Genomic DNA, 23,316 nt, shown 5'->3' with positions numbered 1-23,316 from the left:
CTCTCATAAATTCCCCCGTTCCTGGAACGTTCTCCTTCCTCTTATTTGCCTTCTTAGAACTCCCTGACTTCCTTTCACTTTCAATTAAAATCCTACTTTCCATAGAAAGCCTTCCTCAACCCCCTTAATTCAACTGCTTTCCCTCTGATAATTATTTCCAATTTATCATATACATACACACATATATGTGTATATCTTGCTTTTTACGTATGTTTCTATATTGTCTCCACCATTAGATTGTCAACTACTTGAGAGCAAAGACTTTCTTTTTTTATTATTATTGTTTCTCCAGGACTTACCTGAGGGATGGTTCTTTGTTTTTAAATTATTTTTATTACTTTATTTTGATTTATCAACAACCACATCCATAAGCTTTTGAGTTTTACATTTCTCCCCTCCCGACCTTTCTCCTCAAGACAACACACAATCTCATGTGGCGATGGTTCTTATTAAATGTTTATCAATCAACTGTTACTTCTTTTAGACTTCAAAAAAAATGTGTACTTTTGGTTTCCCTTTGAATGATTCTAGATCCCAATGCTTCCCAGCAGTACATTCACTTCTTAACAATTCTTTTTACTTTAACTTTTATGACTACCTTAAATATGATATGACATTGTTTTTTGTGCATGTTCCATAGTGCCTGATTGAGTGGGTGAATATAAGAGTAATGTTAGAAAAATGCACATTTGAGGATGATGATGATGAAAATCAAGATGAGGAAGAGGAAAAGGAAGAGGATTGATGATGATAAATGATGATGGTGATTATATTCCATTGAGTAACCAGATTTTCCTGAGTTGAGAGGTAACCTCGTATAAGAGATAAAATACCGTATTGGACTAATAATTAGGAAAACTTGGTCCCAATCTTGCACCCAATGCTTATAGGTTAGATAACCTCAATACTTTATTAAATCTTGTCATAGCTATTATTATTATTTTTATTAATTTATTTTTAGTTTTCAACATTCACTTCAATAAGCCTTTGAGTTTTAAACTTTCTGCCCCTCTTTCTTCACCTCCCTCCCCAAGACAGCATGCAATCTCATACAGGCTTTACATACGTATTCCTATTAAACATATTTCACATTAGTCATGTTGTAAAGAAGAATTAGAACCAATAGGAGGAACCACAAGAAAGAAGAAACAAAACAGAAGGAAAAAAAAGAGCAAATAGTATGCTTTAATCTGCATTCAAACTCCATAGTTCTTTCTGTGGATGTGGATAACATTTTCCATCATGAGACTTTTGGAGATGTCTTATATCCTTGCATTGCTGGGAAGAGCTAAGTCTATCAAAGTTGGTCATCACACAATAAGGCTATTACTGTGTACAATGATCTCCTGGTTCTGCTCACTTCACTCAGCATCAGTCTGTACAAGTCTTTCCAGATTTTCTATATTTAGGTATTTTTAATTCCCTCCCCATAGAACCTGTTCAAAACTTTTTCCCAAGTCCTTTTTCATTGACGAAAGCTGGAGAAGAGCCTATCCTGAGAGGCTGCCATGCTGAATAATGTAGAACATCATGTCTTCTTCTGAAGTGAATGTTGGACGAAGATGCAAGAGAAAATTCAAGACAATTCAAAGTAAGCAACCTTCTTACTTAATTAGCCAGCAAAACCTCCTTGAAGGTCCTGCCTCTAAGCCTTCTTCCCCATACAACCCAAGAACTTTTCTGTTAGCAATTCTAAACCTGATTTGCATAAAAATTAGATTAAAGACATAAAAGAATTAAAATGTGACAAATTTAAAATCTTATATTTGATTTTGTTTTTATAAAAATCTCCACAAGTGAGCAATAGGAAAAAATGTTTTCATTATTATTTCAAGAAAATTTGGAGTTTTAAATGTATTCTAATTTCAGTATGAGTCTAGGGTATTATATAGGAATTAAGAAAGTAAACATGATCTCTATTAAAATAGATATGGTATCCTGGCATAGAATGTGACAGTTTGGTTGTGTTCTGCCTTGACCAGACCACATTTGGACCATTGTATTCAGTTTTGGGTGACAGTGTTCAGGATGGACATTAATAAGCTCCAGAGTGAACAGAGGAAGGAAACAATACTATTAAAGAGATAAAGGCACATCACATGTGAGTAATGGTTGAAGACTCTATACTGTTAGCACAGTGAAGGAGTTCATGGCATCATAGAATTTTCACCAAAATAGAACTTAAAATATGTCATCAAATCCCTGCAATTTATACATGAGTGGGAATCAGAGAAGATAAACTTATTGCCCAGAATATCACAGGTCACAAGTAATAGACTTTTTATTAAAACCCAGCTTCTCTATTTGTACTGAATATCCCAAATTTCTTATTCACTTTAAGCTTTAGAAACATAAATCTGTACTAAGATGTTTAGGATACCCTGTATAATCCAGTGTTCTTTCCTTCCCTGTGCAATAATGAAAACTGTATGACTAAAGCTGGGGTAAGAGGTGGAAGTTTGCTTCAAGAATTTGAATAATTATTATAAAGTTTAGGGAATCAACTTGCTCTGCTTCCCAGAAAAGGCCAGGAACAAAGACTGGAAGTCATAAAGGGGATATTGAGGTTGGAATAATGATAAACTTCTTAACTAAAAGAGATATATGAAAGTAGATTGCCTGCTAGGGCAGGTAGGATGACTCTCATGCACATGGTATTTCCCTTAATAAAATGTAAGTTCACCATGGGAAAAAAAAATTATCTGAATAAGCCCAATGCTTAGAACAGTACCTGGTACCAGGATTTTCAATATGCTTGTTAATTGATTTTTTCCTAGGAAACACAACGTCAAACAAAATTAGGTTATTTCTTTTTGTAGTATATAATGAAATAGATTAGTTTATAGATCTATTTTCTACTGAAAACTCTAATAGTGCTTTTCAATTAAGTGGTCTACTAAACCAGCATTTATTAGAGGTTGACCACAAAAAACAAAACAAAAAAAAAAAAAAACTAGTAACAAATCAAATATCATTCTCTGAAAAGCCTGGAAAGATTTACACGACTTGATGATGAAGGAAGTGAGCAGAACCAGGGGAACATTGTACATAGCAATAGTGATGTTATGTGATAACTAGCTGTGATTGACTTAGCTCTTCTTATCAATATAATGATCCAAGAGAATTCCAAAACACTCATGATAGAAAATGATAGCTACATCCTGAGAAGGAACTGTGGAGTTTGAATGAAGATCAAAGCATACTATTTTCATTTTTTTTCTCATGGTTTTTCCATTTTTTTCTGATTCTTCTTTCACAACATAATTAATGTGTTTAACACGATTGCACGTATATAACCTCTATCTGATTGCTCACTGCCTTGGTGAGGGAGGAGGAAGTACAGGGAGGGAGAAAAATTGGGTGCTCAAAATTTTACGAAAATGAGTGTTGAAAACTATCTTTACACATAATTGGAAAAAATGAAATACAATTAAGGGAAAAATCATTCTCTGCATATTAAAAGAGGCATTTTTGTTTAAAAGATGGGAGAAGAATCAGGGAGAAATTAACAGAAATCTAGTACGTATTTACTTGCTTCAAATAATGCAACAAAATCATACTGTACAATGGGCATTAAAGAGAAGGCTTACATCATTTTTTAAAGAGTCTTCTGAAGGCACTTTTGACCTCTTTGTTCCTAAAGCTGTAGATCAAAGGGTTGAGCATAGGGATGACCAGTGTGTAAAACACTGGGCTATCTTGTCTGTGTCAAAGGAGTGATTAGATTGGGTCTGGAGATACATGAAGAGGAGTGTCCCGTAGAATATAACTACCCCTGTGAGGTGAGAGCCACAGGTGGAGAAGGCTTTGTGCCTGCCCTCAGCAGAGGTCATCCTGAGGATGGTCACAAGAATGAGTATGTAGGAGATAAGGATAATCAGCAGGGAGGAAAGCAAATCAAATGCAGCAAAGGTCATAATGATTAATTCAATCTCAGTTGTGTCTGAACATATAATGGGTAATAGGGGAGGACCCTCACAGTAGAAATTTCTTATTACATTTGATTTACAGAAAGACAATTTAAAAAGCTTTACAGAGATTAGTAGGGATATTGTGATGCTATAGAGGTATGAGATAGCCACTAAGATCCTACATACTCTTTCTGACATGATGATCGTATAGTGGAGGGGCTTGCAGATAGCCACACAGCGGTCATAGGCCATGGCTGACAGGATAAAAAGTTCACTGGCAATGAATATCACAAAAAAAAAACTAGCTGTACTGCACATCCATTATAAGAAATGATATTTTTCTCCTCTCTAAAACCAACCAGCATTTTTGGTCCAATAGCTGTGGAATAGCCAAGGTCAACAAATGCCAGATGCCTGAGAAAAAAGTACATGGGACTTTTGAGGTGGGAATCCACACTTGTTAGGATGATCAGCCCCAGGTTTCCCAGAACTGTAGCCATGTAGTTGAGTAAAAACACAACAAAGAGGGGGCCCTGCAGCTCAGGATGGTTTGTGAGGCCCATGAGAATGAATTCAGTCACCTGGCTCCCTGGGGTTTCATTCAACTGGATCATTTCTTTCATCCAAGGAACATAATCTAAGAAGAAAAGAAATAAGCCTTCTTTGAGTACTGTTTGCCTGGATAACTGAACAATTAAGTGGTAGAAATGTGTTAGATAATGATGAGAAGGAGTTTTCACACTCAGTTACAATGTATTTTATCACTTCAGGTTCAATGTGGTGAATCCACTACAAATTGAAATATCACGTTGTATAATTTGATTTGATATTATATCACATCATGTCATATAATATCTACATCCTGTCAGAAAGAGAATAATGAATGTGATTTTATTTTACAAACTACTAAATTATGAAACTACTTAACTTCAAGTGAGGGGACAGGACAATATTATAGATATGTTTTTACTAATCTATTAGTTCAAAGGTTATATGGGATAATAATGTAGGCTAGAGCATATAAGAACACCTTAAGGAGGAATTGTGGTGAAGTAGGTATCAAGTTTGCTTTGAAGCTCAGTAGACATAAGATAAATACCACACCCAACATGTTTTCACAAAATCCTATACTCATATAATCTCCTGCTTATTGGGTAATTTTCTATGATTATCAGTTGCAAAATGATGGCCCATCACAAGAAATGGAAATTCCTTTTTAGGTGTGCACTAACCCATTGAAGGTAAAGGTCCAGGATCTATTGTAGTCTCTTCCTCACACAGTCATCAATACTATGATATACAGGGTAACCCTATATGTCTACTCACTCTCTGTAGCCTCCCTTCTCTTTGCCTTCTCAGAGAGAAAATATTTTTTCTGCCTGGATTATGAAGGTCAACTTAACTAACAGTTTTGGTGTTTTTAATGTATTTTATTCCAAGACAGATAAAAAGACTTTAAAAAAAAATGTTTGTTGTTCAGATGATGTCCGGTTATATAGCATTGATCTCAAAAATCACATATGTTATTATTGATCAATATCCTTTGACAAAAACTATGTGATTTATCTGATTGTAGAGAAGTTTCTGTCAGAATTATCACAGTTGGGAAGTGCTATCTGATGACTTTCCTAAAACGATTTCATGCCATTCCAATTTGAGCAAATTCAGGCCAAGGAAACAAAATTCTTCTGTTCACCCTCACAATGAGCATGGTGATCGAGTTTGTGAACTGAGATGCTTGGATTCCATATTTTTGACACATGCTGCACTGAAAAATCACTAAGAAAGTATAATGTTACCTGCTTATCTGGATGGTAGAATTTTCTGTTTCTTGTTTATGTTAAGTGTACTACCAGCTGCTAGAGGTAGATTTTATGGTTTTCTCATTTCCCATGAGGCCATATCTCTGAAGCAATGGAAATTAATTTCACATGATCATGTCACGCAAATTGCTCAGAGAGTAATAAGTGACAAAGTTCACTGGTCTACTAGATTTCATGAAGCATTTGTTAAATACCTACTATGTTGCTGGCTTCTGTTTGTGGGTGATATACTATGATTTCATTAAGCCTAAGGACATTGCATAGATTTGTGTGAGAGATCTGCGGCCAAGAACAGTTTATTTCAACCATCCACTTACTAAAAGCCAAACAGATCAAGAATATCTAGGACCCCAAATAGAATATGAAGTTGGTTGGGAGACATGAAGAATTTGTTTTTTTGGATGCAAATTTAGTACAGATGGGTACAAATGGACTCAGTGTTGGCCATCAAAAATAACCAGGGGTAGAGGAGCAGGCTGGATTATCTTTAGAGAATTACAATTTCTTTTAGAAGGAACTAGATGGGGCAGTAGATAGAGCACTAGACTTGCAGTTTGGACAAACTGATTTCTAATCCACCCTCATATACTATATCTTCGACTTTTGGGAAGTAAGTTAACATCTTTCTGACAACTTCTCTTTCTGGTAAAATAGGGCTTACAACAGCATCTACATGCCAGGATTATTGTGAGGATGAAATGAAATTTTTATCAAGTATCTCAGTGACCTAGTGAATTTGTCCCTGGGCCTGGGGTCAGAAAAGGCTCATTTCAAAAGTTGTCTCAGATATGTAGGAGCAGGATGAACATTGTCAAGTACCTTTATCTTTGTTTGCCTCAGTTTCTTAAACTTTCAAGTGGAACCAATACTACTTCTTCCTTAGATTGTTGTGAAGATCACTAGATATTATTTGTAAAATGATTAGCATAGAGGCTGGCCTATAATAGGCATTTAATAAATGTTTTTATATTTTCTCTCTTAATGGTTCCAACCTTTTCTTAAAAAGACATATATATTTTGTTTTTGTTTTTTTTAAATTACAACCTTTTTAAGTTCAAACTTCTTTTCCTCCTTCCAGTCCCCTCCCCTACCCACTCAAAAAGCAAGCAAAATGATACCTATTATACTTGTGAAGTTAGGGGGAAAAAAAGAATATTCTTTAATCTTCTCCCAGTTTTCATCAGTTCTCTCTCTGGAAGTAGATAGCATTTTTTTTCTTTTTTTGAGTTTGCATCTGTTCATATAAAATTTCACCAAGTTGTTCTATAACCAGATGATCATCATTGTATATGCACATGGTTTAATTCTTTTGGTACATATGTTATGTGACAGTCTTGTGGCATCAGGGACCCTACTTGGAAGACATAAGATTCCATTATTGGTCATTTTTTTGACAAGTGAAGTTATAGTGATATTTTCCTTCAGTATAAGCGAAGCTGTCAATAAACTAAGGCCTTTTGTGGAAAGTAAATTTATGTCTATGGAGCAGTTAGTAGGATATCCAGAGGTGGAAAAAAATCCTTAAGAGACTTAAATGCCAAAAAAAAAAAATGTAAAACAAGATGATCAATGTAATGCAAAGTTTTATTGACAAATGATTGAGAAGAGTGGAACAGGGTATAGGGAGGAAAAAAAGAAAGAAAAAAGAAGGGAGGACACTGTTAATATAATTAAAAAATACGCATTATACCCATGAATAGCACTTCTAGGGGGATAGAAAGGAATATACTTTTTTTCTTGGTGGTACATTGCACATACACAAAATTTGACCATGTACTAGGGCATAAAAACCTCACAATACAATGCAGAAAGACAGAAATATTAAATGGATCCTTTTCAGATCATGATGCAATAAAAATTAAGTGTAATGAAGGGCCATGGATAGATAGACTAAAAAATAATTGGAAACTAAACAATATTATCCTAAAAAATGATTGGGTCAAACAACAAATCATAAAAACCATCAATAACTTCATTCAGGAGAATGACAATAGTGAGACAACATATCAAAACTTATGGGATCCAGCGAAAGTAGTTCTTAGGGGCAGTTTCATATCTCTAAATGCTTAAACAAATAAAATAAAAAAAGAGGGGATCAATGAATTGGGCATGCAACTAAAAAAAAACTAGAAAAAGAACAAATTAAAATCCTCAATTAAACACCAAATTAGAAATATTGAAAACCAAAGGAAAAATTAAGAAAATTGAAATTAAGAAAACTATTGAACTAATAAATAAAACTAAGAGCTGGTTTTATGGAAAAAAAAACCCAGTAGAATAGGTAAACCTTTGGTTAACTTAATTAAAAACAGAAAGAAGAAAACCAAATTACTAGCATCAAGAATGAAAAGGGTGAATCTACCACCAAGGAAGAGGAAATCAAAACAATAATTAGGAACTATTTTGCCCAACTGTATGCCAATAAATTTGACAATCTTAGTGAAATGGATGCATGTGTACAAAACTATAAATTGCCCAGATTAACTGAAGAGGAAGTAAAATACTTAAATAACCCCATCTGAGAAAAAGAAATTGAACAAGCCATTTATGAACTCCCTAGGAAAAGATCTCCAGGGCCAGATGGATTTACATGTGAATTCTATCAAACATTTAATGAATAATTAATTCCAATACTATATAGACTATTTGGGAAAATAGGTGAAGAAGGAGTCTTACCAAATTCTTTTTATGATACAAATATCATGCTGATACCTAAACCAGGAAGAGTCAAAACAGAGAAAGAAAATCATAGACCAATTTCTCTAATGAATATAGATGCAAAAATTTTAAACAAAATATTAGGAAATAGATTACAGCAACTTATCACAAGAATAATACAAGATGACCAGGTAGGATTTATACCAGGAATGCAGGGCTGGTTCAATATTAGGAAAACTATCAGCATAATTGATCATATCAACACCAAAACCAACAGAAATCACATGATCATCTCAATAGATGCAGAAAAAAAGGTTTTGACAAAATACAACACCCATGTCTATTAAAAACATTAGAGAACATGGGAATAGATGGAGTCTTCCTTAAAATAATAAATAACATCTACCTAAAACATCATCTGTAATGGGGACAAGCTAGAAGCATTTCCAAAAAGATTGGGGGTGAAACAAGGATGTCCATTATCACCACTGTTGTTCAATATTGTACTGAAAATGTTAGCTGTAGCAATAAGAGAAGAAAAGAAATTGAAGGATTAGATTAGGAAAAGAAGAAACAAAGCTATCACTCTTTGCAGATGACATGATGATATACTTAGAGAATCTTAGAGAATCAAGTAAAAAAACTATTTGAAATAATAATAATAATAGTAGATAATAAACAACTTTAGCAAAGTTGCAGGCTATAAAATAAACCCACAAAAAACATCGGTATTTCTGTATGTTACCAGCAAAGCTCAACAGCAAGAGATAGAAAGAGAAATTCCATTTAAACCTACTGTAGACATTATAAAATATTTGGGAGTCTACCTCCCAAAAGAAACCCAGGAACTATATGAACACAATTACAAAACACTTTTCATACAAATAAAGTCAGATTTAACAATTGGAAAAATATCAGCTGCTCATGCATAGGCCGAGCTAATATAATAAAAATGACAATTCTACCTAAGCTAATTTACTTATTCAGTGCCATACCAATCAAACTACCAAAATTATTTTATAGAGTTAGGAAAAAAAATAACAAGATTCATTTGGAAGAACAAAACGTCCAGAATACCAAGGTGAAGAAATAGAGTGGTGTGGGGCAGCTGGTGGCACAGTGGATAGAGCACTGGCCCCAGAGTCAGGAAGACTTGAGTTTAAATCCATCCTCAGATCAAACACTTGACACTGCTTGACCCCAATTGCCTCGCTAAAAAAAATAAAATTAATTAAATAAATAAAATAAAATAAAAAAAATAAAAATACTGTGGTGGATCAATGGAATAGGTTAAGTATATAAGAAATGGTAGTCAATGACTATAGTAATTTATTATTTGATAAACCCAAAGACCCCAGCTTCTGGGATACGAACCCACTCTTTGAAAATAAAAATTGCTGGGAAAAGTGGAAAAGTATATGGCAAAAACTAGGCATTGATAAAAATCTCACACCATATACCAAAATAAAGTCAAAATGGGTTCATGATTTAGATATAAAGGCTGATACTATAAGCAAACTGTGAGAGCAAGGAATAGTTTACCTATCAGATTTATGGAGAAGGGAAGAGTTTATGACCAAACAGGAGGTAGAGATAATTATGAAAAACAAAATGGATAAATTTGATTACATTAAATTGAAAAGTTTTTGCACAAACAAACTAATGCAACTAAGATTAGAAGGAAAGTAGAAAGTTAGGAAAGAATTTTTACAACCAGTCTCTCTGATAAGGGCCTCATTTCTAAAACATATAGAGAATTAAGTCAAATTTATAAAAAATACAATTCATTCCCCAATTGACAAATGCTCAATGGGCATGAACAGGCAGTTCTCAGATGAAGAAATTAAAACCATCTACAGTCATATGAAAAAAATGCTCTAAATCACTGTTGATTAGAGAAATGCAAATCAAAACAACTCTGAGGTACCACATCACACCTATCAGATTGGCCAAGATGACAAAACAAGAAAATGATAAATGTTGGAGAAGATGTGGGAAAATTGGAACACTAATGCATTGTTGGTGGAGTTGTAAAATGATCCAACCATTTTGGAGAGCAATTTGGAATGATGCCCAAAAGGCTATAAAAATGGGCATACCCTTTGACCCAGCAACTAGGGCTATATCCCAAAGAGATCAAACAAATGGGGAAAGGACCCACATGTACAAAAATAATTATAGCAGCTCTTTTTGTGTTGGCAAATAATTGAAAATTGAGAGAATGCTCATCAATTGGGGAATAGCTGAACAAGTTGTAGAATATGAATGTAATGGAATACTATTGTGCCACAAGAAATGATGAACAGGGTTGACTTCAGAAAAACCTGGAAAGACTTATATGGTCTGATGCTGAGTGAAGTGAGCAGAACCAAGAGAACATTGTACATGGTAACAGCCACCATTATGCAATGACTAATATTGATACACTTAACCCTTCTCAGCGATACAAGATCTAAGACATCTCCAAAGGCCTGGTGATGGAAAATGCTATCCACATCCAAAGAAAGAACAATGGAGTTTGAATGCAGATCAAAGCATGCTGTTTGCTATTTTTTTTTTCCGTTGAGCTTTGTTTCTTCCTTCTGGTGGTTCCTCCAATTGGTTCTAATTTTTACTTACATCACTAATGTGAAAATACCTTTAATAGGAGTGTATATGTATAACCTATATCAGATTGTGTTGCCATCTTGGGGAGTGTGGTGAAAAGGAAGGGGGAGAAAAATTTTAAACTCTAAAGCAAGTGGAAGTGATTGTTGATAAATCAAAATAAATTAATCAAAAAAGAGGGGAAAAAAGAAAACCATTAAATTAATTAACAACACTTTCTTACTTAATTAGCGCCATAAAACTTCCTGTGGTTCCTGCCTTTATCTGTGTTTTCCCAAGCTAAGAATTTCAAATCCAGTCTCAGTCCCTTATTAACTTTGTGACTTTACTCTGGTAACTTAACTGAGTTGCTCTCAGTTTGCTAGTCTGTAAAATGAGCTGGAGAAGAAAATGACAAAGCTCTCTAGTATCTTTGCCAAGAAAACCCCAAATGGGGTCATGAAGAGTTGGAAACAAATGAACAACAAAAAACACAAGTCATTTTTTTTTATATCAGAATTTTACTGGCCAGATTGTAGGATTTTGGAATATAGAACAAGAGTGTCAGAGGGACTTAACTCATAGCACTAGAGGCAGCCCACTTCATTTTACAACTGTTCTTTTTGGTGAATTAGTGTAGCTCAGTGGATAGAAGACTGGCTGAGCAGTTTGTCCAGAGTAAGGAGTGTTTTGCTATCACCTTCTAGTATCCAATACGTATTCTGGTCACCAGCACACAGCATTCCCTTAAGTGGCCATTAAATAATGGTGAATTGGAAGAGATTATCAAGAAGGAAAGAGAGCACACACTCTGAATTCAAAAAATGAAAACCTAATGGGGAGAGAAATTGAAAAACAAAACAAAACAGAAGTCATAGATGGAAGCTCCCAAAAGGCATTAGTTTCATTTTATGTATTGATAATCTTTTTTTTTTCAAGAGGACAGTAATTGTAAGATGAGTTTAATGGCTTTCAAGTTTCATTCTGATTTTAATCATTAAAGAAAATTAAAGTTTAAAATGAAAAGAGTTCTAAATCTTTCTGTTTTCCTAACCATAAAACTCATTTCCAGTAAAAGTGTGCCCATTTTATTGAATTGTCATTTCCCTGGGGCTTAATTAGAAAATGTATGATAGCAACTTTAATTGTATGTTCTGATTTATGGTATTGGAAAGCATTGAGTTTTGATAATGATCTGAAAGGTTGACAGTCGCTAGCTACAATTCTGAATAGAAATTTATTCAAGGACTTTTTTTTTTGCTCATTGTAGTTATTAACAGTAAATTAACACTCACCAATACACAAATTACCTACAAGGGATAGATAGATAGATAGATAGATAGATAGATAGATAGACAGACAGATAGATAGATAGATATACAAATAAATATACATATGTGTATATGTGTATACATACAGTTATACATACATACCTATATATTCATATACACACATATATACATATATATGTATGTGTGTATGTGTGTGTGTGTATATTCCTTCCAATAGTAAGAATTGCTCATTTTTCCAATTTCTTAATTATTTACTTCAACAATTGCCATAATTTGTTTAAGAGTATCTGCCTTATAAGCATGAAAGAGATGGATTCATATCTAATTTAATCTTTTTGAAGTGATCAGTCTTGTAACATCATTACCATCCATAAACATTAATGGGCTTGTCCGATGTGCCCCTCCTTGTGGAATCCCCATTCAGGGACCAAGAAGCATCTTTAGATAAACAGTATCCTCTCTCTTTCTCGATTACTTGGCTCCTCTGACTGGTAATAAAATACAGTTATGTGATAAGTGTTGCAAAGTGGATGGAAATCTGGTCTTAGAAACATGAAGTTCAAAGCTTGAGTCCTGGCTCTAGCACACATGAGAACCTCCTCTTTTTTACTTTCTGAATTTATTCATCTGTTCCTTCTTGCCTTCGTATGCCCAATGCCAATCAGACACGACCAAATACTTGATTTTTGTTAGTTGCTTGACAGCCATAACTGTTATAAGTATTTGATCTTCATCCCTTCTGTTTTTATTTCATAACATTCCTTTTATGTTTACATCATAAATCATTTTGCATTTCTTATGAGATATTGTAAATGATAATGACAGTAATAATAAGCATTTAAATAATGCTGATTCTGTGTGCTAAGCACTTGACAATTATTTTCTTATTCATTGTTCACATTAGTCCTGGGAGGTAAGTTATATAATTGCCCCCCCACTTCACACATAAGAAAACTAAGGCAGACATGAAAAGGTTAAACAACTTGCCAAGTTCTCACAGCTGATAAGCATTCTCAGGCTGATTTTAACTCTGGGTTTTTGTTACCCCCACCTCTCTGTCAACTAGCTGCCCCTGTGAAGGATTAGTCTACAAATAATTTCTTCCAACTTGCTCTACAGTGCACCTAGTAGGTTTTTTTAACATAAGAATACTTATCCAAGAAATTTATGTTATTATCAGCTTTATTAAATAGGGGGCAACTCAATAGAGTTCAATTTTCCAAGTTTATTACTTACATAAAATTTTAGAATGAAATTTATATTTTTTACTAGCAGTGAATGACCTTGACGATTTTGACCTTCTGGAAACAAAATGAATCATTCATATACACCTTCCTTTCCCCTTTCATTACCCTCCCTATTGATTAGTTTACAAGAACAAGGACCCTCCTGCCCACCACCTCCAATCCCAAGCCATTCATACATTTACCGACAGTGGAGAAGATAATCTACTCAACAAGAGAATTAGTCTTAGATTACATTGGTGGCCACCTGACTGATCATTACTTCCTCAAATAAGCCATGGTCCTCTAAAACTAGCTTCTACTCCGAAAACTAGGCATGTTTCCTTTGGAAAACAAACAAACAAATGAATGAATGAATGAATAAGTGAATGAATGAATGAAGATATGAATGAATAAATAAATTAAATTAAATTAAATTAAACTTTTTTAAAAAGAAGCATGGCTAGATTTTTTTGTGGTTACCCAAACTTGCACCAGGCTCTATATTTGTCAAAGTATGTTTCACTTTTTCAAATAAACTTTTATCAGTTTTACTAATTTAAAGATATTTTGAAAGGATTATTTTCTCAAATAAGTTTTTACCAATGAACTTCAAGTTTAGAGAATATGTTCTCTTCAAGTATATGTCTTTAATTTTATTCTTAATGATTTTGGGTCCAAAATATTATTTGGTCACAGAAACATGGATAAGTCATGAATATGGTACCATATTTTTAAGTGGAAACTTAAGAGAATTATGAGAAAGTAAAACAAAACAACCTCTCACCAGCACCACTTTATCATTATAAAGATACTATTGCAAGAGGGTATCCTCTGAAGCTGTTTTAACTTGTAGTACTTGAGGGCAGGTGAGAATAGGTTATTCTTGGGAAACAAAGTTATCAGATATTTAACATATATGCATATATTTATACATACATACATGTATGTATGTATGTATGTATGTACACATGCACACACATATATGATCCTGGAGAATCATCCATGTTATTATGGAAAGTCTTTGTCTTAAAATATTGTAATAATAGAACTCTTAGTAATGAATATTTTGTTTTTCTATGAGACCAAGAGATATCTTGTGTTGCCAGATTTCTGTGTAGCACTAATCCCAAAGAAAAGCACACTACTTAGAAAAAGACATTTATCAGCCATTTATTTTTAACACATTTCAAACCAAAATTACTAGATAATTTACTAGTGCTTTCCCTCATCCTGGCTTCCCATAATATAAGCCAGTATTTCTAGTTCCCTCCCCAGAGCAACAGTTCAAAACTTTTCCCCAAGTCATTTTTCATGGAATAAAACTAGAAGAGGCTGTCACACTGATGAGCGTAGAACTGCATGTCTTCTTCTGAGGTGGACGTTGGAAGAAGATGCAAGAGAAAATTCAAGACAATTAGATGTAGCAACCAAGTACCTTCTCACTTAGTCAATAAAACCTCCCGTGATGACCCTTTCCCCATACAAGAACTTTCTCCTGGCACTTCCCAAACCTGTTATCCATAAAGATGAAATTAACAACAGATAATAATCCCAATGGGACAAATGTAAAGACTTATATTTGACTTGTTTAACAAAAAATCTTCACAATTAAACAACAGGAAACATACACATACATGTATATGACATTCTTTTGAAGAAAACATGGAGTTTTTAATGGATTTCATCTGCAGAGTGAGTCTACGGTATTATATTTCAGCTAAGGAAGGTAATACAATTTCCATTAAGATAGATTTGGCATCCTGGCATAGCATATGCTACTGTGGTTGTATTCTGTCTTGACCAGATTGTTCAATTTTGTTCAGGATGGACATTAATAAGCTCCTGATTAAACAAAGAAAGGAAACAATAATACTGAAGAGAGAAAAGAACATGACATGACACCTGAAAAAGATCCAAGGAGGCAAACTTACAGGAATATCACAGCCAAGTTCCAAAACCCCCCGGTTAAGGACAAAATATTGCAAGCAAAAAAAAAAATACATATCATGGAGCTCCAATAACGATTACCCAAGACCTAGCAGCTACTATGTTGAAGAACCATAGGTCTTAGGATACTATATATCATAGAGTAAAAGAACAGGTATTATTAACAAGAGTAATTTATTCAACAAAGTTAAGTATAGTACAGAATGAAAAGAAAATGGATTTTTAATGAATGGAGAGACTTTCAGGTATTTCTGACAAAACCAGCAGAACTTAAGGGAAAATTTGACATAAAATTCAGGAAAAAATGTAAGGTAAATATTAAAGACCAATTATAAGGCACTCAATAAAGTCAAATGCTTTATTTCTTATATTTGAAAATGTTATCAGTACTCTTATGACTATCATCATTATTTAGGTAGTTTGAAAGAATGGCTTGGGCTGAACTTTGTATGATAGGGTGATTCTAAAACAAATAAAACTTCAGGAAGAGATAGCAAAGGAGTATTAATCACATACATGTAAGGCATAAAAACAATAAGATAAAAAGAAGCTAGTAGGAGGAGGGCAGGTAGCATTGACATCTTGCTGTCGCTGGGAATGGGTTAAAGAAGGAACATAATACATACATACATACATGCACATATATATATATATATATATATATATATATATATAATGTAGAAGGGTATAAAAGTCTTCCAAATTCAACAATAAATAAGAGGGCAAGGGGATAGGGCAGGAGGAGAGGATAAGGAAGGCACTTTTAGAAGGATGGGTAAGTTAAGGAATAATAGGGCAAAGTAGCAGGTAGAAAAAATGTAGAGGAGTAAGGAGGGGTGGGGTAAATAGTATCAGAAGGATAATGGGGGAAAATTGGAAGGAGGAAACTATGGAACAAGTAATTATAGCTTAGAATGTGAAAAGGATGAATTTACCCATAAAACGGAAATGGAAAAGAGATGAAAAATTCAAATTCTACAATATATTGCTTTCAGAAACACTATAAAATGAGAGATACACACAAAGACAAAATAAAGTGCAAGAGAAGAATTTATTATGTAAAAGAAATGGGTATAGTAATCATGATCTCAGCAAAGTTAAAGCTGAAATAGACTTAATCAAAAGAGAAAAATTGGGAAACTACATTATGTGTCAATAATGTTATTCAATACAATTTTAGACCATATAAAATAATTAGGCAATATAAAATACCTCAGAGTATACCTTCCAAAACAGACACAAGGACTATATATACATAAATATATAACACTTCTTATGCAAATAAAGTCAGATCTAAATAATTGAAGTAATATTTATTGTTCATGTATGTAAAGCTGATATGCAAAATGAGTTTTACCTTTCTAATCTACTTATTCAATGACAGCCCAATTAAATTGTTAACATTACCTTACTGAGTTAGAAAAAAAAACAACATAATAACAAACCTCATTTAGAAGAACAAAAGTTAGGAATTTCAAAAATATCAGAGAAACAAAAAAAGATGGTGGCAGCTAGGTGAGACGGTGGATAGAGATCCAGCCTTGGAATCAGTAGGACTTGACTTCAAATATGATCTCAGACCATACACTCAACACTTACTAGCTGTGTGACCCTGGGCAAGTCACTTAACTCAGATTGCAGATTCAGTGGTACCAAACCTTAAATTATAAGGTGAGAGCATTTTAAAGTATAAAATTGATAATTTCAAATATTTTAAATTAAAATTTCCTGGTACAAATAAAGGCAATGTAGCCAAGAAATGAAGTAATTCAGAAAATTGGGGGAATTTTTATAGATGATCTCTCAAGACAGAATGTGATTGGGTTCAACTATTGCTGTGGTATAGGAAATTATGAACTGATTAATTTAGAAAAGCACAAAAAGACTTGGAATGGAAAAGAATGGAAAATACTTTACTTCCTATGATGTAAAATGTTATCCACATTCAGATGAAGAGATAAATGAAAATATGCATAGTACAGTCTTACATATGTGTGTGTGAGTGCATGTGTGTATATATGTGTATGTTTATATCTGTCTACCTATCTATCTGGGCATTTAATTGTAGCCTTTGGTGTGGGTGGGGAAGGGGAAAAATAAAGTAAGAAGTCGCATAGCAGAGAACAAACAAGAATCTACAAAGAAGCAAAGTAAAGCTGGGTAGCTTTGAAAACAATGTGTAGTATTGATTATATAGATTTTATTGGAAATTTATGGTTTTATATTGAATCCTCTCTTATTGACTGTCTACATGGCAATGTTTTCTTTTACTTTTCTCAGTTTGTATTTAAGTTCAAACTGAATTAAAAAAAAAAAAGATGACATGTGAGTACTGGTTGAAGACTCTATACAGTTACCACAAAGAATAGGCTCACGCATCATAGATTTTTAAGTGAAATAGCATTTAAAATTTATGTTCTCAAATTCCCAAATTTTATAGATGAGTGGGAGTCAGAGAAGAGAAACTTATTGCCCAGAATATTACAGGTCACAAGTAATAGAACTTTTATTTAAACCCAGGTTCTCTTAACTGTATAAAATGTCTCAAAATTGTATTTTAAAAAATTAAACCTACCCTAAGATTGGGGGACCCTCTGTATAACCCAGTGTTCTTTTCATTCTAGCACAAAAATGAAAATAAATCATGGAATGAAGCTGGGGGGAAAGATAGAATTTTTCTTCAAGCATTTGCCAATTATTATAAAGAAGAGGGAATCAACATAGCTATGGCTGAAAGACATAGAGGGGAAATTTAGGTTGTGATACAGATAAACTTCTTAAGAATAAGAGATATACAAAAGGAGATTGGCTGCTCTGGGGAACAGTGTAGCTCTATGTACATATTGTTTTCCTTAATAAAATGTAAGTTCACTTATAACAAGAATGACTTTTAAAAAATTTATCAGTGCAAGCCTACTGCCTACATTAGTACTGGACAACAGCACTTTCTAAATGCTTGTAACTGATTTTCCCGGGCAAGGAAATGTAAAACAAAGTTAGGCTTTTACTATTGTACCATATACTGAAACCCGTTGTTTTATAGGAATATTATGTATTTATCGTCTACTAATTAAGCCGTCGACTAAATTAATTAAATAGTGCACTAAACAAGGATTTATTGGAAGTTGACCTCTTAAAAAATCCCTAATAACTAATCAAAAATTATCTGTATATTAAAAGAATTTTTTTTCCTAAAAGACAGAAGAACCATGCAGAAGTTGCTTAAAATAATAATGCAGTGAAAGCACACACTACATTGGGCCTTAAAGAGAAGGCTTACATGATTTTTTAAAGAGTCTTCTCAAGGCACCTTTCACTTCCTTGTTCCTCAAACTGTATATCAAAGGGTTAAGCATGGGGATAACCAGAGGGTAAAACACAGAGGCCATTTTGTGTGTATCAAAGGAATGGCTAGATTAGGGCTGGAGGTACATGAAGAGAAGTGTCCCATAGAATATAATCACTCCAGTGAGATGTGAGGTACAGGTGGAAAAGGCTTTGCGCCTGCCCTCAGAAGAGTTCATCCTGAGGATGGTCACAAGAACGAACATGTAGGAGATAAGAATAATCAAGAGAGAAGTAACCAAATTAAATCCAGCAAAGATCATAATGATTAATACAATCTCATTTGTGTTTGAGCATGTAATGGACAATAGGGGGAGACTGTCACAGTAGAAGTGTCTTATAACATTTGATTTACAGAAAGATGATTTAAAAAGCTTTATAGAGATCAGTAGGGTTACCATGCTGTTATAGAGGTATGAGGTAGCCATCAAGATCCAACATACCATGTCTGACATGATGACCATGTAGAGGAGGGGCTTCCAGATAGCCACATAGCGGTCATAGGCCATGGCTGAAAGGATAAAAAGTTCACCGGCAATAAATATCAGAAAGAAAACTAGCTGCATTGCACACCCATTATTAGATATGATATTTTTCTCCGTTATGAATCCAACTAGCTGTGGAATAGCCCAGATCAACAAATGCCAGATGCCTGAGAAAGAAGTACATGGGAGTTTTCAGGTGGGAATCCACACTGGTTAGGATGATCAGGCCCATGTTCCCCACAACTATGGCCATGTAATTGAGGAAAAACACAACAAAGAGGGGGCCCTGGAGCTCAGGATGGTTTGTGAGGCCCATGAGAATGAATTCAGTCACCTGTCTTCCTGTGGTTTCATTCAAGGTTGATCATTTCTTCAATCAGAGGAACATAATCTGAGGAGAAAAGAAAGATCCCTTTTTAGAACACTATTTGCATAGACAATCAGGAAATTAATGGGCAGAAAAGTGTTAGATAGAGATGAGCAGATTCTGAGGGCAAAGGAATTAGGATTACAAACAAGAAGAACACTCCTTCTGGTTAAAATTTTACATTCCACAAAATAGAGGATTTTCAAGCATTCTTGATGAAAAGGCCAGAGCTAAAAGGAAAATTTGACTTTCAAATTCAATACTAAAGAGAAGCATAAAAAAGTAAACAGGTAAGGGAAATTAATAAGGTTAAACTGTTTACATTCCTACGTGTGAAGATAACACTTGTAACTCATAAGAATTTTCATATTATTAGGGCAGATAGAAGGAGCATATATAGACAGAGAGAAGAGGTGTTAGTTGAATATGAAGGTTTTGTGTCTAAAAACATAAAATTAAGGTTTGAGAGAAGAATGTAGTGGGAGAAGGGCAAAGGGAGCGAAAGAATGGGATAAATTATCTCATAGAAGAGGCAAGAAAAAGTTTTTTTATAATGGAGGAGAAAAGGGGGCAGGTGAGAGGGGGGAGAGGGAGTGAGTGAACATTTCTCTCATCAGAATTGGCTTAAAGAGGGACACATCCACATGGGAATAGAAATCTATCTTACCCTACAGAAAAGAAGAAGAAGAAGAAGATAAGAATAGTGGGGTGGTGATGGAAGGGAAAGCAGATTGGGGTGGGGGTTAGTTAGAAGCATAACATTTTGGAGGAGGGAAAGGGCGAAATAAGAGAGAATAAACAGGGAAGGGAATAGGATGGAGGGAAATACAATTAGCAATAGTAACTGTGAAAATTAATAAGGCAAATTTCTCAGATAAAGGTGTCATTTCTCAAACATGTAGAAAACTGAGTCAAATTTATATAAAAAAGAAACATTCCTCATTTAATAAATGATCCAAAAGATATAAGCAGTTTTCAGAAAAAGTAATCAAAGCTATCTATGGCCATATGAAAAAAAAAAGTTATAACTTACTACTGATCAGAGAAATGCAAATTTTAAACATTCTGAGGTATTACGTGATCCGTATTAGATTGGCTAATAGGACACAATAGGAAAATAAGAAACGATGGAGGCGACATGGGAAAAATGAGATATTAATACATTGTTATGTATTTGTGAACTGATTCAACTATTTTGCAGAGCAATTTGGAACTATGCCCAAAGGGCTATAAAACCGTGTATACCTTTTGACTTAGTAATAGCACTCTAGGTCTGTATCCCAAAAGAGATAAAAAAAGAAAAGGACCTGTATGTACAAAAATATTTATAGCAGTTCTTTTCTGATAGCAAAGAATTAGAAATTGAAAGGATCTATATCAATTGAGGAATGACTGAAAAAGTTGTGCTATGTGATTGTGATGGAATGCTGTTATGCTATGAAAAAAGATGAGAAGGATGTTCTCAGAAAAACCTGGAAAGACTTACATGAGCTGATGCAAAGTGAAATGTACTGTGGATAGAGTTACAGAAATATTGTACGATGATCAGCTTTGAATGACTCAGCCATTCTCAGCAATGTAATGATCCAAGACAACTCTGAAGGACTGATGATGAAAAATGCTATCCATCTCTAGACAGAGAACTGATGGCGGCTGAATACAGATCGAAGCAGCGTTTTTGTTTTGTTTTATTTTGTTTTTATTGTCCTTAAGTTTGTGCTGTTGCTGTTGTTGTTGATGGTGTTGTTTTTTGGTCTATGTTTTATGGAAACGTTTTGTGTGACTAGCCATGTATAACCTATCTGGAATTACTTGTCTCCTCATGAGGGGGATTGGAAGGGAGGAAGGAAGAGAATTTGGAATTCAAAGTTTTAAAACACATGTTAAAAGTTGTTTTTACATATAGCTAGAGAAAAATAAAATGCTAAGTAAACAAAAAAGAATTTTAAAAGAGTAGCAGGAATTTCCCCACACAATTACAGTGTAATTTTATCCATGCAGGTGCCATGCAGTAAATTCACTCAAACTGAAATAATATCAAATATAATATATATTATAATATCACATATATCACATCACATCATATCATATCAAATCATCCCATATCACATCATATCAATATCCTGTCACAAAGATAATAATGAATACAGTTTTATTCTATAAAGTAATAAATTATGAAACTACTTTTCTCCCAGTGATGAGAGAGGATAATTTTATAGACAGGTTTTAATTTTCACTAATCAATGGGTCAAAAGATTATAATAGGATACTAACACAGGATAGAACATATAAGATCACCTTACAGCAGAATTGTGGCGAAGTAGTTATCAAGTTTGCTTTGCAGTTAAGGACAGATAGGATAAATAACATGTACAACACATTGCCAAAACCCCTGTGCTAGTCATTTAATCTCCCGGTTGTTGGGTCATTGTCTATGATGATCAGCTGCGAAGTTATGGCCAATGATGAGAGATGGAATTTCTTTTTTTTTTTGTATTTTTTTAAAAATTTCTTTTTAAAGAGTGCCCTAAGCCATTGAAGGTAAAGGTCTAGGATCAATTGCTGTCTCTGCCTCATGTAGTCAATAATTGTATGATATCCAGGGAGACTCCATATATCTACTCACCCTCTGTAGTCTGCCTTTCCTTTGCCAGAGAGAAAATATTTTTCCACCTTGATTATGAAACTGAACTAAGCTAAGAGTTTTGATGTTTTTAATGTATCTTATTCCAAGAGACATGAAAAGACTTTAAAAAAATGCTTCTTGTTGTTCAGATGATGTCCAGTTACGTAGCATTGACTGAAAGATCATTGTGATCCCATATACTATTAGTGATCAATATCTCTTGACAAAACTTATTTGATTTCTCTGATTGCAGAAATTTTTTTTGTCACTAATGTAACAATTAGGAACTGCCATTCGATGGCTTTCCTTGAATGATTTTAGACCATTTCAATTTTATCGAATTCAGCATGAGGCTACAAAATTTACCTATTCACCCCCACAATGCACATAGTGATGGAGTTTTTGAACTGAAGTTTTTGGATTCTATATTTTAACATCTGCTGCACTTGAAGTTCGCAAAACAAAGGATAATGTTACCTGCTTATGAGAGGTAGAATTTTCTGTAGCTTGTTCAAATAACTATACTGCCATCAGAGTTTTTGATTCCCTCTGTCCCCATGAGGTCATGTCCCTGAAGCAATGGAGATGTTTAATTAATGTTGTATGATCATGTCATGGAAATCATCCGGACAGTAATAAGTGAAAAAGTTCACTAGTCTATGTAATTTCATGAAGCATTTGTTATGTTCCAGGCTGCTATTTGTGCATGATAAGCCATAGTTTCATCATACTCAGGGAAACTGTAGAGACTTCTGCATGATAACTGTGGCCAAGAACCACCCAAATATTAAAAGCCAAGTAGGTGAAGAACACCTAGTATCCAGAACATAAAATGAAGTTGAATGAGCAAGATAGAGTTTTCCTTTTTGGTTGCATCTCTAGGAAAGATGGGTACAAATGGACTTATCGTTCACTATCAAAAATAACCTGGGATAGGTGAGAATGTTGGACTGTTTTTAGAAAATTACGCAAGGTCTTTTAGAAGGAACTAAGTGGTGCAGTGGATATAGAACTAGGGCTGCAGTTAGGAAGAACAGATTTCTAATCTAC

General features: G+C 34.0%; 1 protein-coding gene and 1 pseudogene across 1 annotated transcript; both read right to left on the bottom strand.

Annotated features, from left to right (window-relative positions):
- Positions 1-3,591: 3,591 nt before the first annotated feature.
- LOC110199623 (olfactory receptor 8K3-like) lies at positions 3,592-4,573 on the bottom strand. Its single transcript, XM_078148137.1, is given in 3 exon segments — positions 3,592-3,692; positions 3,695-4,208; positions 4,211-4,573. Coding segments are annotated over 3 exon segments (939 nt in total). The 5' UTR covers positions 4,535-4,573.
- Positions 4,574-18,706: 14,133 nt separating this feature from the next.
- Positions 18,707-22,825, bottom strand: LOC110199565 (olfactory receptor 8K3-like; annotated as a pseudogene).
- Between the last annotated feature and the right edge of the window lie 491 nt (positions 22,826-23,316).

This window comes from Phascolarctos cinereus, unplaced genomic scaffold (assembly GCF_003287225.1).
Source record: "Phascolarctos cinereus isolate Bilbo 61053 unplaced genomic scaffold, phaCin_HiC Scaffold_9;HRSCAF=440, whole genome shotgun sequence".
In the NCBI taxonomy this organism is placed as follows: domain Eukaryota; kingdom Metazoa; phylum Chordata; class Mammalia; order Diprotodontia; family Phascolarctidae; genus Phascolarctos; species Phascolarctos cinereus.
Note: the sequence above shows the minus strand (reverse complement) of the source record. Positions and strands in the feature narration are given on the sequence as shown.